This window comes from Equus caballus, chromosome 19 (assembly GCF_041296265.1).
Source record: "Equus caballus isolate H_3958 breed thoroughbred chromosome 19, TB-T2T, whole genome shotgun sequence".
NCBI lineage: Eukaryota > Metazoa > Chordata > Mammalia > Perissodactyla > Equidae > Equus > Equus caballus.
In genome coordinates, this window is record NC_091702.1 from 42,676,693 (window position 1) to 42,693,631 (window position 16,939).

The 16,939-nt window shown below is 33.6% G+C and overlaps 1 protein-coding gene across 27 annotated transcripts in view; it reads left to right on the forward strand.

Annotated features, from left to right (window-relative positions):
- DLG1 (discs large MAGUK scaffold protein 1) overlaps nucleotides 1-16,939 on the forward strand; it is a 255,373-nt gene that overhangs the window by 97,936 nt on the left and 140,498 nt on the right. For 19 of the 27 annotated variants that reach the window (XM_023623539.2, XM_070243488.1, XM_023623543.2 and 16 more), the window contains one exon: nucleotides 2,904-3,068. In XM_023623539.2, coding sequence (XP_023479307.2) covers nucleotides 2,904-3,068 — 165 coding nt within the window. Of the gene's footprint in view, nucleotides 1-2,903; nucleotides 3,069-7,132; nucleotides 7,304-12,430; nucleotides 13,001-16,939 lie in introns of those variants that run through there. The other 8 variants (XM_023623550.2, XM_023623553.2, XM_023623554.2 and 5 more) reach the window with 4 other exon arrangements.

The window sequence follows — 16,939 nt, forward strand, 5'->3', positions numbered from 1 at the left end:
TGTAGTGTATGGTATGAGGTAGATTTGGCTTTCTTAAAATTATGTTGATCTTTTAAAAATAGATTGCATAGAATTATTTGTGTGTGTGAGAGAGAAAGGGACAAAGATTCTTTTATAGGTAAAAGAAAAATACTGTTATCAAATAGGCTAATTTTCAGTTAGAATTTGAAATGGCTGATTTTTTCATTTTTGTACAAGTTAACCAAATGAGAAAACCAGACTAATTTAGCCGAACAGCCTTGGCTTTTCATGTTGACTATATCTTTAGAGATGCAGTATTTAGCTAACATTGGCTAAGAAAAGGACAAATCAATATTCAGATTTCTTTTTTGCCTAGCTTTGAATTTTTTTTAATTTTTTTTAATTTCCTTTTTGTTTTATTGTGGTAAAATACATATAATAAAATTTACCACCTTAACCATTTTTAAATTTACAAGTCAGTGATATTATATACATTCACATCGTTGTGCAGGCATCACCATCGTCCATCGCCATAACTCTTTTTGTCTTGTAAAACTGAAAGTCTGTGGCTGTTAAATGGTAACTCGCAATTCTCCCCTCCCCTCAGCCTCTGGTACCCACCATTAGACGTTGTCTCCATGGTTTTGACTACTCTGAGTACTTTATATAAATGGAATCCTACAGTATTTGTCTTTTTGTGACTGGCTTATTAGTCTGCGAGGGTCTTCCATGTTGTAACATATTGTAGAATTTCCTTCCTTAAGGCTAAAGAATATTCCATTGTATGTATATACCATATTTTGCTTATCCATTTATCCATTTATGGACACTTGGGTTTCTTCCATGTTTTAGCTGTTGTGAGTAATGCATCTGTGAACATGGGTGTACAAATCTCTCTTCAAGACCGTACTTTCGCTTCTTTTGGGTATATACCCAGAAGTAGAATTGCTGGATCATATGGTAAATGTATTTTTAATTTTTTTTTTTTTTAAGATTTTATTTTTTCCTCTTTCTCCCCAAAGCCCCCCAGTACATAGTTGTATATTCTTCATTGTGGATCCTTCTAGTTGTGGCATGTGGGACGCTGCCTCAGCGTGGTCTGATGAGCAGTGCCATGTCCGCGCCCAGGATTCGAACCAACGAAACACTGGGCTGCCTGCAGCGGAGCGCACGAACTTAACCACTCGGCCACGGGGCCAGCCCCGTATTTTTAATTTTTTAAGGAACCGTCATCCTGTTTTCCACAGCATCTGTACCATTTTACATTCCCACCAACAATGCACAAGAGTTCCAGTTTCTCCACATCCTCCCCAACACTTTTTTTCTGTTTTTTCAGTAGTAACTATGCTAATGGGTGTGAGGTGATATCTCATTGTAGTTTTGATTTGCATTTCCCTAATGATTAGTGATTTTGACCATCTTTCATATGCTTGTTGGCCGTTCATATATCTTCTTTGGAGAAATGTCTATTCAATTCCTCTGCCCATTTTCGAAATGAGTTGTTTGTTTTTTTGTTGAATTTTAGGAGTTTTCTACATATTCTGGATATTAATCCCTTATCAGATATATGATTTGCTGATATTTTCTCCCGTTCTCCGGATTGTCTTTTTACTCTGTGAATTGTGTCTTTTGATGCACAAAATTTTTAAGTTTTTATGAAGCCTCATTTGTCTATTTTTTCTTTTGTTATCTGTGCTTTTAGTATTATATCTAAGAATCGTGGCCAAATACAATGTTGTGAAGCTCTTGCGCTGTGTTTTCTTCTGAGTTTTATTGTCTTAAGTCCTATATTTAGGTCCTCTATTAACTTTGAGTTAATTTTTGTACATGGTGTTAGGTAAGGGTCCAGCTTCCTTCTTTTGCATGTGGATATCCAATTTTCCCAGCATTGTTTGTTGAAAAGACTGTCTTTTCCCTATTGAATATTCTTGGCAGTGTTGTCGAAAATAATATGATGATATATGTGAGGGTTTGTTTCTGGACTCTCTGTTCTATTCCATTGTCTTTATGCCAGTACCAAACTGTTTTGATTACGGTGGCATTGTAGTAAGTTTTGAATGAGGAAGTGTGAATCCTCCAGCTTTGTTCTTTTTTTACATCATTATTTTGGCTATTCAGATCCACTCAGATTCCATGTGAATTTTAGGATGATTTTTCTATTTCTGCAAAAAATGTCATTGGGATTTTGATAGGTATTATGTTGGATCTGTAAATTACTTTGAGTAGTATTGACATCTCAACAACTTTAATATTGTCTTCGAATCCATGAACACAGGATGTGTTTTCATTTATTTCTGTCATCTTTAATTTCTTTCAGCAGAGTTTTGTAGTTTTCATTATACAAGTCTTTTACCTTGTTGGTTAAGTTCATTCCCAAGTATTTTATTCCTTTTGATGCTATTGTAAATGGAATCGTTTTCTTGCATGTAAGATTATATCATCTGCAAACACATAATTTTACTTCTTCCTTTTCACTTTGAATGTCTTTCATTTCTTTTTCTTGCCTAATTGTTCTAGCTGCGACTTCCCATACTATGTTGAATAGAAGTGGTGAAATTGACCAAAATTAATGCAATTTGCTATCCGAGTTTTCCCCTGGAAGTTGCAAGCCTTCTACAGACTCCAGAGTTCCAAAATAGTTACATCAGACAGATTCTGCCTGTGCAGTTATTGTCTAGGTGGGGAGACAGATTCCTGGTACTTCCTACTCCACCATCTTCCCAGAATCAGAATTATTTTTAATAATCAAATAATTTTATTAGAATATTGGCATAACTTTAAAATGGAGGCCTGTTTTTCTCAGACTTGTGTATTAAACCATAAAATACACTTTTCATACAGTTAAGTATTACTGAGTATTTTGCTAGTCATGAAAACCATGATTTGAATTAAACTCACTTTGCTTTGCAAGGCTTCTTCATATTTAATAATTTACTTTACAGAAATACCGGTATCAGGATGAAGATACACCTCCTCAAGAGCACATTTCCCCACAAATCACTAATGAGCTGATAGGTCCAGAATTGGTTCATGTCTCAGAGAAGAACCTGTCAGAAATTGAGAATGTCCATGGATTTGTTTCTCATTCTCATATTTCACCGATAAAGGTAAGATGATAACTTTACTTTGTTGCTGTGAATTTTATATTACTTTTGTTACTAGTATAGCTCATACTCAGAGAGAACTCTTTTTTCCTATAGGATTTTCCCTCCTTGATTGTTTCTGGTTTCGTAGTTGTAGGGAATTTCATAATTATTAGCATTCCAAAGACATTTTTAAAGATAAATTTTATAAATTAATTTTATATTCAGTGATACTATTTTCAAACCTGAAAATTCCGTGAAGGAAATAACTATTTTATTTCAAATACTACATTGAAATATTCTTCAACACTTGTTTTAAATATTAGTAGATGTGGAAAAGAGCATTAACAATGTCTTTGAAGTCCATTACCTTTCCCTGATTCCATCACCTTGTCTCTCCCTTCAGAAATAACCACGGTCCTGGTTTCTTAGGAAGCTCTGCTACATATTTAGATCTCTAATCAATATATTGTTTATTTGCCTAGCTTGAACTTTACGTAAATGGTATTTCAGATTATTGCTAATATAAAAAGTGCTGTTAAAAACATAGGTTATGTATACACATCTTTGTGGGTAACACCACATTATTTTCCAAGTGATAGTATAGTTTACTTTTTGCAGCAATATGTAGCAGTTTTAATTGATCCGTATTCTCATCAATACTTGGTATTTTTATTTTTGCCATTGTTTGGGTTTGAAATAGTATCTCATTGTGCTTTTACTATGCATTTTCCTGTTTAATAATGAGGTTGAATGTATTTATTGGTCATTCAGGTTTCCTATTCTGTGACACGCCCTCTCAAGATTTTTGCTCGTTTTCGTATTGGTTGTTCTTTTTACTGATTTGTACATATTCTTTATGTATTCTGGATACTAATCCTTTGTTGGTTGTGTGTGAATAAGGATCATTTCTTACTAGTAAAACTTAACCTGGGTTTTGTAATTCTCTTTGAGGTATAATTTCATATTACTGGTTAAAAATTTTAATGGTTATAGTACCATTCAGATTTTCTGTTAACTTTGCTAGGTTATTTTTTTCTAGGAATTTATCCATATCATATTTATTCTAAGATATTCTTAATATCCTCGTTTTTTTAATGTCTCTAACATGTTTAGGTGAGTCCCCCTCTTTGTTCTTAATATTTTTTGTGCCTTGTTTTTTTTTCTTGATCATTTTTGCCAAAGGATGGTCTTTTCAAAGAACCATCTCTCTATTTTTTAAAAATTATTTTATTGAGGTCATATTGGTTTATGACATTGTGTACATTTCAGGTGTACATTATTATCTGTGTAGACTGCATTGTGTTCACCACCAATAGACTAGTTTTTATCCGTCACCTTTATCCCTTTCACCCTCCCTCCACCCAGTCTGTTTTTATCTGTGTATTTGTTTATCTTTCACATATGAGCGAAGCTATCTCTTTTTAAAAGATCTCGTGTTCCTTCACCATGTCCTGCCACCCCCACCCCCGTTTTTATACACATGTATACATACATATATACACGTTTATGTACATATATAAATATAAATGTGTCGATAGCCTACATATCAATTAAAGATTGTATTTGGTAGAAGCGGTCTTGTCTTCCTTTGGGAGACTGAAAGAGAGACACAGGAAAAAATCAGTTGGCTGTTAGTAAGAGGGATAGTTCTTTTATTTTTTTTCTCTTTTTCTTATCAGTATCATCTTTTTCTCTTCTGCTTTCTTTGAGTTTATTCTCTTTGGTTTTTTTTTTTTAGTTTCTCAAGTTGGTTGTTTATTACATTATCAGCCTTTTCTAATAGTATTTGAGTTTGTAAATTTTCCTTTAATAGCACTTTAACTGTATCCCACAAGTTTTAATATATAATTTTTTTATCATTCTAACATTTTCTTTTATTTCCATTATTTTTTTCTTCCCCCATGAGTTATTTAGAAGTATGTTTCTTAATTTTTAAACATAGGGGACATTTATTTCTTCCATGTTGTCGTTTAGATTATATTTCCTCATCTCATTTTTCCTTCTTATTAGCTTGGAAGTTATTTATTCTGTCTTCCTTTAATGGTTATCCTACGAATTTTAATATACATATTTAACTTATGAAAATCTAAAGTCAATAAATACCTTTCATCCTCATTCTGAGCAACATAAGAACCTTAGAACACTTGAATTCTAAGCAATTCTTCCTCCTTTATGTGCTGTTCTTGTCAAAGTAAGCCTGTTTTTTTCTTGACTGAATTAACATAACCTATTTCTTACTTTAGTTGAAATACCCCCGCAGGTATGTATAATTCTTTTATTTCTGATGTTTTGAATTTCTGGCCATTCTGATTGTTACAAATTATCCGAAGCCAATTTGTATACACCCAATTCCTCAGTCCTTCGATAGTTAATTCTGTGTGTGTAGATTCTGACACAAGCAGACATTTAAATAATGAGCCAGCATGTATCAAGTATTTTGTATAGCCTCTTCTTTAAATATGGTGAAGCCTCGGTTCTCTGTTGTTGCATAAAATGCTCACTCCAGGCAAGTAAAACAATATTGTAGAGAGAAGATTTTGTTATCCACAATTTCCAGACATCTAGGGGTTGAACGTAAGGTGCCATCCCTAAGAGTTTAGGTCTCTTTCGCATCTTCTCTTTCTCTTATGGATTGGTGGATTAATGTCTCTAAATTAGTTTAGCCAGTCCATATAACTGGAATACAATGAATTTCACCAGTGAAAGCCCATCTCATTCATTATGATAATTGGGAAAACCTTTGGTGTTGATCAAATATTAATATAACAAAGTCTTACAGCAGCATTCTCCAAATTTGACTTTTCTAGGTAAATGCTAGATGATCAGTCTAGGAATGGGAACACCTAATTTGGACAACTAACTACTCAGAGAATAGTGGTTCTCAGCTGTGGCTGGACGTTGGGATTACCTAACATGACTTAAAAATTGATATCTGAGGGACCGGCTCGGTGGGGTAGTGGTTAAGTTTGCACACTCTGCTTCGGCAGCCTGAGGTTTGCAGGTTCGGTCCAGGCATGGACCTACATGCTGCTTATTAAGCCATACTGTGGTGGCATTCCACATACAAAATAGAGGAAGACTGGCACAGAGGTTAGCTCAGTGACAGTCTTCCTCAAGCAAAAAGAGGAAGATTGGCAGCACATGTTAGCTCAGGGCCAGTCTTCCTCACCAAAGAAAAAAAAAGTGATGTCTGAGTACCACGTCAGAGATTCTGATTTAATTGGTCTGGGGTACAGTGTGGCCTTTGGGGTTTTTATAAACTCTCCAGGTGTTTCTAGTGTATAGCCACAGTTGAGAAGCACTGCACTAGAGCCTAGGTTAATTGAACCAACATACCACATACTTCTTCACTGTGTTGAGGTATTTTAAAGTAAATTTCTGATATCATCTCTTTATTTAATCCTTATTCTGCAGTGAGGCTTAAATATTTCTGTTATTGAGAGAGAAAGCATTATTACTTTTTTAAGATTCTCACTTGCTTCCTTAATCTGACTCATTTTTTCCCCTAATTTTCTCACCATAAGAGAATGAAGTAAATTTTGCCCAATTCTTTTGGTATCTGCTTTAATAATGCTCTTATTCTTTGCGTACAGTTGCTTGTCCCTTGCATACAGTTAATTATTACATAATAAAGGATTATGTACCCCACAGCTTTTTAAAGGCAAATTTGACACAGACTTCTTTAAAGGAGTATGTTATTAGATTAAAATATCCTTTATCATCAGTTATAAAAACACACCTTTTTCATATTTTATCTTTTCTGACATTGATGTATATCTGACAGTTGCTGATGTTTTACTATTGCTCTAGTCAAGTGGCAATTTTGAGTGTTTATGCAAACCTTTGTCGACACACTTTGGTAAAATCAGGAAACTACCAGCATCAAAGCATCTTAGTGTAATATGGTAATAATTCAACTGATAAGTCAAATTTAATAATTTAATAGTTCAACTGCTCATTGAAAAGCATCTAAAAACCTGTCCATCCTTGTAGGCCATTCTCTTGCTCTTTTTCAGTTGATTTTCATTTCTTAGGTAATAATAGCATCAGTCTCTCAAGCAGTTACAAACAAGCCTCTGATGCTCGTAGGGGCAGCAGGTGAGTCCCCTCCTCTCTGCCTTCCCTCCTTGGCTGGCTACCTCTCTGATTTTTATCTGGCGACTGAGAGACATAAGGATTTGCATTCCCAGTAGAAGAAATTATCTAACTTCTCTTTCATCTGTTTCTGAATCACAGTTTACATCTTACTTTTTTATGTGAGTTTTTTCCTCTTATGAAGTTGTTTATACGTATTTTCCCATGTTAAATTTCTAGAAACCTAATGGATAACATTGTATAGTATATTTGTACCATAATTTAATGAACGCTTTTAGTCTACTATTTGTTATTTCCATTCTTACTAGGTTTTGTAAAGAAGGCTACAGTGAATAATCTTTGGGCATAAAAAGTGTTTGGGTTATTTCCTTAGGATGAATTTCCCGAGTCATATTATTGGATCAGAAGCATATGAACTTGTTAAAAGTTCTTGGTGCTTGTTGAGAGACTATATTCTGATAAAATTTTAAGAATTATTAAAGCTACCCTGTTTGGGGAATTTCTTGCTGCTTCTCCTATCTCATGTGTAGATTACTGTGGCCGGCACCTCATAAAATAATTATTTGAGAAGTGAAATAGATTAGGAGTGAGTAGAGTAATAGCATAATGGTTAGGGTTCCTTTAACTTCCTGTTGAAATTAAATTTGAAAAAAAAATAGCCTTGTTTTGATATAAGAAGGCAAGTGTTAATGTTTTTAAAAATTTTTTTAAACTAGGACAAATGTTTTAGGAAGCTTAACAATTAAGTATATTTTATTTAAAATATGCTCTCAGTTATCAGATTAGTAGCCCCTTTTTTTTAAACAAAAGAAAATATAGGGAGCTTTTCTACTTTTATAGTATTGTGAATGAAGCAAGCAAGAAACTCTTATCCATAGAACTCAATATATGAATTATTTTTGTAATTTGAAAAATTATCTTTGAGTAGTGGTGATTTGCTGAGTAGAATGTAAATTAGGCACTGCTTTATTCTGCACAATTATTATAAAAGCTAATAGTGAAAAATAAGATTAATTTATAGGTGCTCACTTTAAAAATCAACTGCTAGAATGTTTTGTCTATCAAACAATAGAGGCATTTAGCAAACATTTATTAAACATCTATGCTATGCTAGTAACTTTACTAGACTTCAGTGATTAGTATTTTTTTTATAAAGAGGTAGTTATAACAATGTGATATAACATGAAAAGTAAAAGGAGAAATTAAATTCTTGGAGTATTGTGAAAAGAAGGAAGTTGACATTTGGAGGTGTTGAATGATGTGTACAAGATTCCATTTCAGCGGAAGAGGTAGTTACTGGGGAAAATAAGTACAGTAGGAGGATGATAATCACAGGAAACTAAAAATACAGGAAAGTTCATGATATTGTAGCTCGTGCTTAAGGTACTTGTTAGGAAATGAGGGCAATGTGTGAAGGACCTCAATCCTGAGTTGACGAGTTGACCCTATGGAGGGTTTGACACCCTGAAACGTGCTGTGAAATAATCTGTCAGTTTCTCATGGTACTGGTGCTGATTCTTGTTACTGAAATAATAAGTGAAATAAGACAGTGATTTAAAGGTACTTTATTCAGGCCTTAGCCTAAAGGTAATTAAGATCTAAGACTGAAAGGGAAACTTTCTTGCTTGTGCTGGACAGTTTCCAGAAAGAAATTGGAGATAGAGTGGTGAAAAATCTTGATGTGGAAGAAAGGGACACAGTCGGTAAATTCTTGAGGTACATAAGAATCTTTAAAGTAAGCTTAGATTTTAAACAGTTATGAATATAGTGGTATGATAGTAATAAGAACAGTGTCAGGATTCCTAAAACTGAAAATGAACTGGAAATTAGGAAAAATGGTCAGAACAGTAAATTGAACCAATTTAAATGAACAAAACCCCGGACTCTTTCAAAATAGATTTAAATGTGGGTGAAATGACAAGGAGGGCAAAAGGTGCATTGCTTAGTATAGGATGTTGCAGTGATCATTGAGGAAACAAAAGAATTCATAGTTTGCTTTTGTCTTCAATGACAAGGAAAATTATGTTCAAACTAATATGTACAAAGTAAACAGTTAAGAGGAACTTGAAATAGACGTAGAACAGGGTATGTGAGGAGGTAATTATTTTGAATGAATATGTCTCCTAGCCTGGACACATTTGATCCAGTAGTACTGAGAATACTATCAAATGAAATTGGCATCAGCAGTAGGTAATTTTTCAAATATTGTGAGAAATGGGGGTAGCAGAAGAATGTGCGTAAGCAAATATATACCTATTGAACTAAGGCTGTAGGAATAGAATCTTTCCCATTTTGAGTACATAATGGGCCCTTTTCGAAATTAACTTTGTTTTCACATGTCTGGAACATATTAAAATATTACTGAATTTTATCTTACCTTTTTTGGATAACCCTGGTGTACTAAGGTGAGCGTATAGTTTCATACAGTTTGACCGCTAGATGGTGCTCATACAGAAGGGATTTGTACACAGTACGTGTGATCAGAGTTTTTCCAGATAAATAACAAATCTGTGTTATCAATCTTCTAGTTCAGTCTTGCCCTTAGTGCAGTTGTATATTTTGAAATCTAATATGCTAGATTATAAAAACAAAAGGGTAAGGAAAATGCCTGTTGTGTTGCATTTACAGTACATTAGCTTTGTAGTTAATTAATTTTTTAGTATTTTAGAGTTTCAGTATTATTTTTCCTCTCATGCTTCAACCTTTTAAAGTTTTTCACTAAGATTATTTAATCTTTGCCTTTGTTACTCTACGTGAAGACTTCTGGGTTTATCTGGGAGTTTGGAAAGGTGTACAAATAATTGAGGTCCTAGCCTGTGTAAATTTTGAACTGTCTTTACTTCCATTTAATGTTATAAATTAAACATTTCTCACAGTCATAGATTTTTCATAATCATATTTTAGGTTACATAATTCACCAAATGGATATACTTCATTCACTTAAGCTTTTGTCTATTGTTTGGAGTTCTACTATAGGTAATATTATCATTCTATAAAAGAGAAAGACTGTACAGAAAAAAGAATGTTAATTCTTTATATATCGTATTAAAATGTTAATAGTGATTATCTTTGATTATTTAGACATGTGTATTATTCTTTTAATTCATTATTTTAAATGGACTTCCCAGGTTCTCTAATGAACTTGCGTTGTGTCTGAATGGAGTAGAGTTTATCTTTCAGCTCTGCTGCATGAGTGGGGCTGTTCTAAAGCAGAGATTAGTGAGGAGTTGGTTGCCTTCACCCCCCATCAAATCGTGGGAAACCAGTTGTGATTTAGCCACTTACATGATTTTTATGCATGTATTGACTCCTGGGCAAAGGATGAGATGATCCTAGATTTTTGTACCTCAGGTAACAGGACATTTTCATAAAGAAACCTTTCTTAAAACTGAAAGTTGCTTTCTTGGTGTCGGTGGATTTGAATAATAAATCTATACACTGAGAACTATTTCTTCCCTGTACACAGGAGATATGTGGGATGGGGTGATCTGTCAACTTGAGGTTGTTCTCGAGCTCTTTGGCTCTCTAGGATAAGAAATTTATGTACACTAGAGGCTTACTATTCTGTCTGTGTTGGTATCATTTGCAACTTGAATAAAAAATTGATGTTCAGTATCCTCATCCATACCAATCCAGAATAACAGAGTCCATATCAATTCTAGGTTGCCCCCCACCCCAGTTTTTTGTCAGATATGGATCAAGGCACATATTTTGAAGCCAAACCAGTTACTACAGCATTTGTATAAACTACACTAATTACTTCTTTGTTAAGTACCTGGTCTATGGTAAAACTTATTTTTTTTCAGGAAATTTCTTCTTTTTCCTTGAGAGAGGATTCTTAGTTCTCTCTCTACTCTTAGTGTTTTCCTCTACTCCCCTACCCCAAGTGGATAGGACCAATCTGTCTAGGGCCTCAAAATTGCCAGCCACTGTCTCCACAGTCCTTGGGAAAAAGCACTAAACTTCTTGCTGTAATCTCTGCCACAAAGCATCTTACTCCAGAGGGTCCCACTGGACTCTCAACCCTTGTTTTGGGCATGTGTCTGTATCTTAGGGATAGAATCATAGAGACAGCATTAGCATCTTTTCTTGCTGAATCAGGATTTATAGTGGACCTGGAGGTTGTAGTGTGCCAATGCTACTTTCCAGTAGGCCGCATTTTGTTGGTGCTGGTAAGCACGTAGTAAGCAAGATTTTGTCAGTTCACATCTGAAAAAAATGTCTGTGGCTGATGTTGGGGCTTGTGATATGCTTATATCTAGTTAAAAATTGAATTAGTCAACCATTGGCAAATTATCAAATAGCATTTTACTCATATATTGTTTTTAAATGTCTATATAGGTTATTATATACTAATGTAGCATTAAGAGGACAGTCTTAGGAGTCTGTGGTTCTCAAACTTGAGGATGCTTAAGGGTCACCTAGGAGTCTTTTTAAAAATGAAAATTCCCAGATCCCCCTACCTCTAAAAATTCTGATAGCAGAGTGGTGCCCGTGTGCTTTTTTAACCAGCACCATGGATGATTCTGGGGTGGCCTACTGTGTTGAGAAACACAGATCTAGATATTAGATGTTAGAAAATATCTATTTAACAATCAAGCATTCTGATTTTGTGAACCAGAGTATTATTTATGTAGTGTTGGATAAAACGTGTTTCACTGGTAATAAAGCAAAAAAATTTACCTTTAATTCTTTACATTTTTGCAAATCATAACTTTGTAATCTTAATGTTTATAATATATGAGAGATGCTGCTGATGATAATTTAACAGTTCTTTCATATTACAAAAGTTCCAGGAGCCAAATATTTATTTTGTTAATTAATTTGTTTCTGTCTCTAGACTCAATTATCAGAGCATTAAAAACCAATATATTATGTAAAATGATCATGCTACATTACAAACAGATTTCCTTCTATCATTAGATATGTCCTCAGAGTTTAATGTAGAATAGTACCTTTAAAAAACTTAGAACCAGTGCTAATTAATGTAAACTCCTTCCTGATATAGAAATTCATGTATGCATGACAAAGCTCCTTTAGTAAAATAATTATTTTAAACAATCAACTATTGGCAGAGACAATCCTCTCGTATTTTTAAATTCAGTTCATATTAAAATTTATTTAAGCAGTGAAGATGCCATTGGATTTTACTCCGGACTGTGATTGAAACTTGATAATCCAGGTTTCTCCACCCAGTACCTTAAATCAGGCAGCCCCAAAGGGTCTTGGTAGTCCAGTGTTTATAACATCCTTCTTTACCTGCTAATCGACCTCACTTCCTGGATTTCAGTCCGTCTAGTTATCAGCTAACAAAAGAACAGCTTTTGGTTCCTGCAGATGCTGGTGAAAAAATAATCATGAGAAAGAAATCCACCTTATGCTGTCTTTTTTGTCTGCACGTATAAACTCAGACATCATACAGCTAACAGGTACAGAGGGAAGATACAAGCTCTTTCATGGGAAGAAATTGCAGAGAAAATGAGCATCATTTCTCAAGGTTTTTATTTTCCCTGATCTACAAGTGATGCGGCTGTAATTCTAGCTGCAGTTTTTACCGGTCATTCACCACTCAGCAGCTGGTAGAGAAGTAGGACTGCTTGGCAACCACCTGCAGGGCTGCAGAGATGAATTACATTTTCGGGAACAACACACTTCTGTACTCTCGCGCCAGTCGAGGAGGCAATACTAGCTGTAGCCATGGCTCAGGAGGCCCAAAGCAGAAACACTGGGCGAAAAAGGGCTCATCAGATGAACTGCAGGCTGAGCCAGAACCTTCGCGCTGGCAGCAGATAGTTGCATTTTTCACTCGGAGACACAGCTTTATTGACTGCATCTCGGTAGCCGCCAGCTCCACCCAGGTAACATACCACTTGTTGAAATTATTTTCACTGTATTTCAGTTCATGTTTGCTTTGCAAAAATGTATTAGCATAGATTTCTTATCATTAAAAACTACAGTTTTGTGTACTGTAACCTTGGATGCGCAGAAATGTATGATTTTCAGTCCATCTGTGCAGGTCTTTAGCATGAAAGGGGAAACAAAAAATATTTTCCCTTTTCCTCTTATGTAATGCCAAACAAAACAGTGTCGGATTCTGTTGAATGACTTCTCTGAAAATATTTAAGCCACTGATACATAAATTAAAATGTAAATTAATAATGCTGTGTCTCCTTGTTTTTAGACTGTGTTAAATGCTATAAAATATGATGTCTGACCAAATAAAATACCTGTTTGTTTAGCTTTTGTATGTCAATAGAGAACCTTAGGGAGGTTGTTAGAATAAAAAAACAGAAGATAATTTTAAATATTTTTATTTTCTAGTGTTTTGAGAATAGATTAAATTGAATACAGTTGGCTGTTGTGTATACTTATATCTTAAAGTTACATTAAATTATAGTTTATTCAAGGAATTTAATGAATCCTTCGATTTCTATAAATATATGTTATCTAGGGTTAATTTGAAAGCAGTAAACTTGAGTAATTACACGATTGTAGGAATATTTTTCAAATATTCAATTGACAGTTTAAAGAGATGAGCAAACACTAAAAATCTTACAAATTAAAAAAAATCACATAAAACCATTTCTTTTTGAAGAAATGAGTATTGAAAATAGGAGGAAAAATATGAAATTAATAATAATTTGAGTGAAATACCTATTATTTGGTGTTAAAGAAGGATTGGGGGAATATTCCTATTTTAAAACATTTTAAATAGATACTCATTCAACTTTAGTAAAAATGAAAGAATAGGAAATAGTGTAATTTAAAAACAAGGTGAGAATGCTTTTGTCCTTTGACGTCAATAATATTTAAGTTAGCAAAATATACACACACCTTAGGGCCTTTTTAAAATAAATTCCTTTAAAACCCATCCTTTTTTTAATGATCAGGAGCAGCACAGTAAGTATAAACTGACTGTTGACAGCTTCTTATTTTTGGTTTCCAGAATTGTCTTTTAATAGCTTTGATTTTAAAATAATTTCAAATTTCTTACATAAGAAATTCTACTTATTTTTATTACATGTTTGAGAAAAATGGAATTACTGGGCTAGGGAGAGTCATTAATTGTTTTTATGTAGGCAGTGAGGTTACTTATAATCAAAACTTACTCAGAGGCAACGATTGATTTAACTCTTTAGATTGAATACTGGCCCAAAAATTTATCTAACTTAATTTTGACTCCAATTACATATCCCAAAAAGGGATGCAAAGACTACAGCTTGGCACTGTTATTCACTGTAGATTAATTTTAAATGGTATTTTCCATTGTTAATAAGAAAGATAGGTTAAAAACTTTTAAAAATCTTATAGTTTATATAAATACACCCTAGTATATTTATATAAATATACACACATGCATACATTGATATATAATTCTAAGTAAGGTTTCAAATGAAAAGGCAAGCAAAATAGTTCACATATAGAACTATTGAAACCACAGAATTACATTATAGTTACTTAAGAGTTGGAGCAAAAAGTTGCTATTGTATTGCACTAAAATAGTCAGAACTTTATCAAAAACTATTTGCAGTTGACCCTACAAAGCCATTTCAGATTTTATTTTCCTCCTTTTTGGTTCAGATCATTTGTGTATACTGCTAAATGACTTAGTTTTTATTTCCTTCAGACCTCTTTCCTTTTCCTTTTCATTGCCTTTATATTTCATCTGTAGAAATGTAGACATTAGGTTAGAGATTTTAGCTTTTATTTCTCCTGCTCTGGAGTAACAACATGTCATTTTTTTCTATATATTTTTTTAACTGATAAGTTGTGTATTTTGTATATCCAAGTTTCTTGTTTTAACTCACTAGATTTTATTTTACAGGATAAAATATAAAAGGACTGAGAAAGACTATTAGACATACTTGGATCTTATTTGATGCTAGGATACATTTTTCTGTTTTATCTACTGACTCATGGCTGGCAGTTTTATTTTGTCCCACCAAAAAGATTTGTATATTGTTAAAAACAAAGTAGACTAATGAAATTCATAATGTATTGAGCATTAATCTATACCTGTGGATGTAGTGTTGTTCTGTAATTGGTAAGTAGCAACAGTGATTACCAGCTCTCTGCTTTCACTGTTGTGAATAACATTCTTTTCTAAGATTTGATAGCAAGACTAACTTTGAATCTAATTTTTTTATAACTATACCGCATGATACTTTTAGGAGTTTGGAGAGCTGTTATTAAATCAAGTTTTGTTAATTTGAAAGTCATTACTTTGCTTTAATATCCCTCCAAATATCCTGTATAAATAAAAATAAAATTTACTCACTTTACAGATTCATTTAAATTGCTTATCTGTTGGAGGTATTCATGTTCATAACTAAGATTATGTGCCATGTTCTACTGTAATATCTGGCATTTAGCAGTCATTAATGTTTTTTAAATGATAAGGAAGCAAAGTGGTTATAAACTTCTGCAAGACCCCTAGCTTCCAAGATAGGGCTTGGGATGTAGTTGGTGCTCAATTAGTATTTATGGACTTGATTAATTTCCATTTCAGTCACTTGGAACCTTCTTAGCTCCTGGCCTTCCAAAATATGACACCTAATCTGAAACCTCTTGGGTAGCTATATTTATTGGATCCACTCTATTCTCTCACAAGTGCCTTTAGTTCTTCACAGCAGCCCATCTCTTCCTCCACTTCGCTTTTTTCCCTTTCATTCTTACTTTCTCCAAGCTACACATATCTCCCATGGACCTGATTTCCTCACCCCTTTGAATCCCCACCCGTTGATGATAACCATATAGCATACAGGCTGTCTCTAATTTTTGTCATTTGGTTGTATCCCAAAAGTTTACGTTAGGGATTTTTTTGTTTGTTTTGTTTTTTAAAATGTTAAGATTAGTTTCTTGTGAATTATTTTACTTTGGTGTGTTTTTCTATTTTGGGCTTCATACTGCTTACATTCTTAGGTTTGAATAGTTATTATAATACAGAAAAAATGGCCTACATGTTGTCAAGTCCTCCTCAGTTCTTCTCCTCATCATTCCTTCTTTTCTTACGTTTAGAATTACTTGATGCCAGTCTGCCCTGTCCTATTTAGCATATTCAACTCTGATCCCATCTAGGACCAATTTTTATATTCAGCAGAGTTTTAAAGAACTCCAGCACAGTACTTCTGCACTCTGCTACTTGATTAGCTTCTGGGTAAAAAGTTTTATCTACTTGGTGATATCAGTGTTTATTAATGAGAATAGTGGTCGTGTAAACTTTGAACAGCTATGAAGTGATCGGTCGCTTTCAATGTGTGTTTAGCTACTGTTCCTGTATTTTTGACTACTTGAAAATCCCTAACGTAGATCATTATAAATACTCAAATAGGATTCCCCCCCGCCAAACAAATGACATGCCAAATTAAGCTGAAAACATGAAAGTTCTATTCCTAGGAGTGAATGGAACAGACATGATGACTTGTCATAATTGAAGTAGAACAATAAAATTTTAGTAAAAGTGAATATTAGCCACATGAGTTGAATAATCTGCTTTTTAGAGGAAAAACTCTGTCCTAGATTAAAATATAGGAAAACACTGTTCATATAACCATGTGGGAAAATATATAGGCTAATTTTTATAGAAAGAGTACTATTTGTCCTAAACAGGTACATTCTGGATTATAAAGAATTTAATTTTTAGAGCTATACATTGAATATATTGTCCAAAAAATGAAGATAATAGTATCAACCTCATTGAGATAATTTTATTAAATGTAACATACTTACAACAGTGCCTGGCATCTATTATTGTTACTATATTATTACTTTTTTATATTGCTTAACTGTAATAGTCA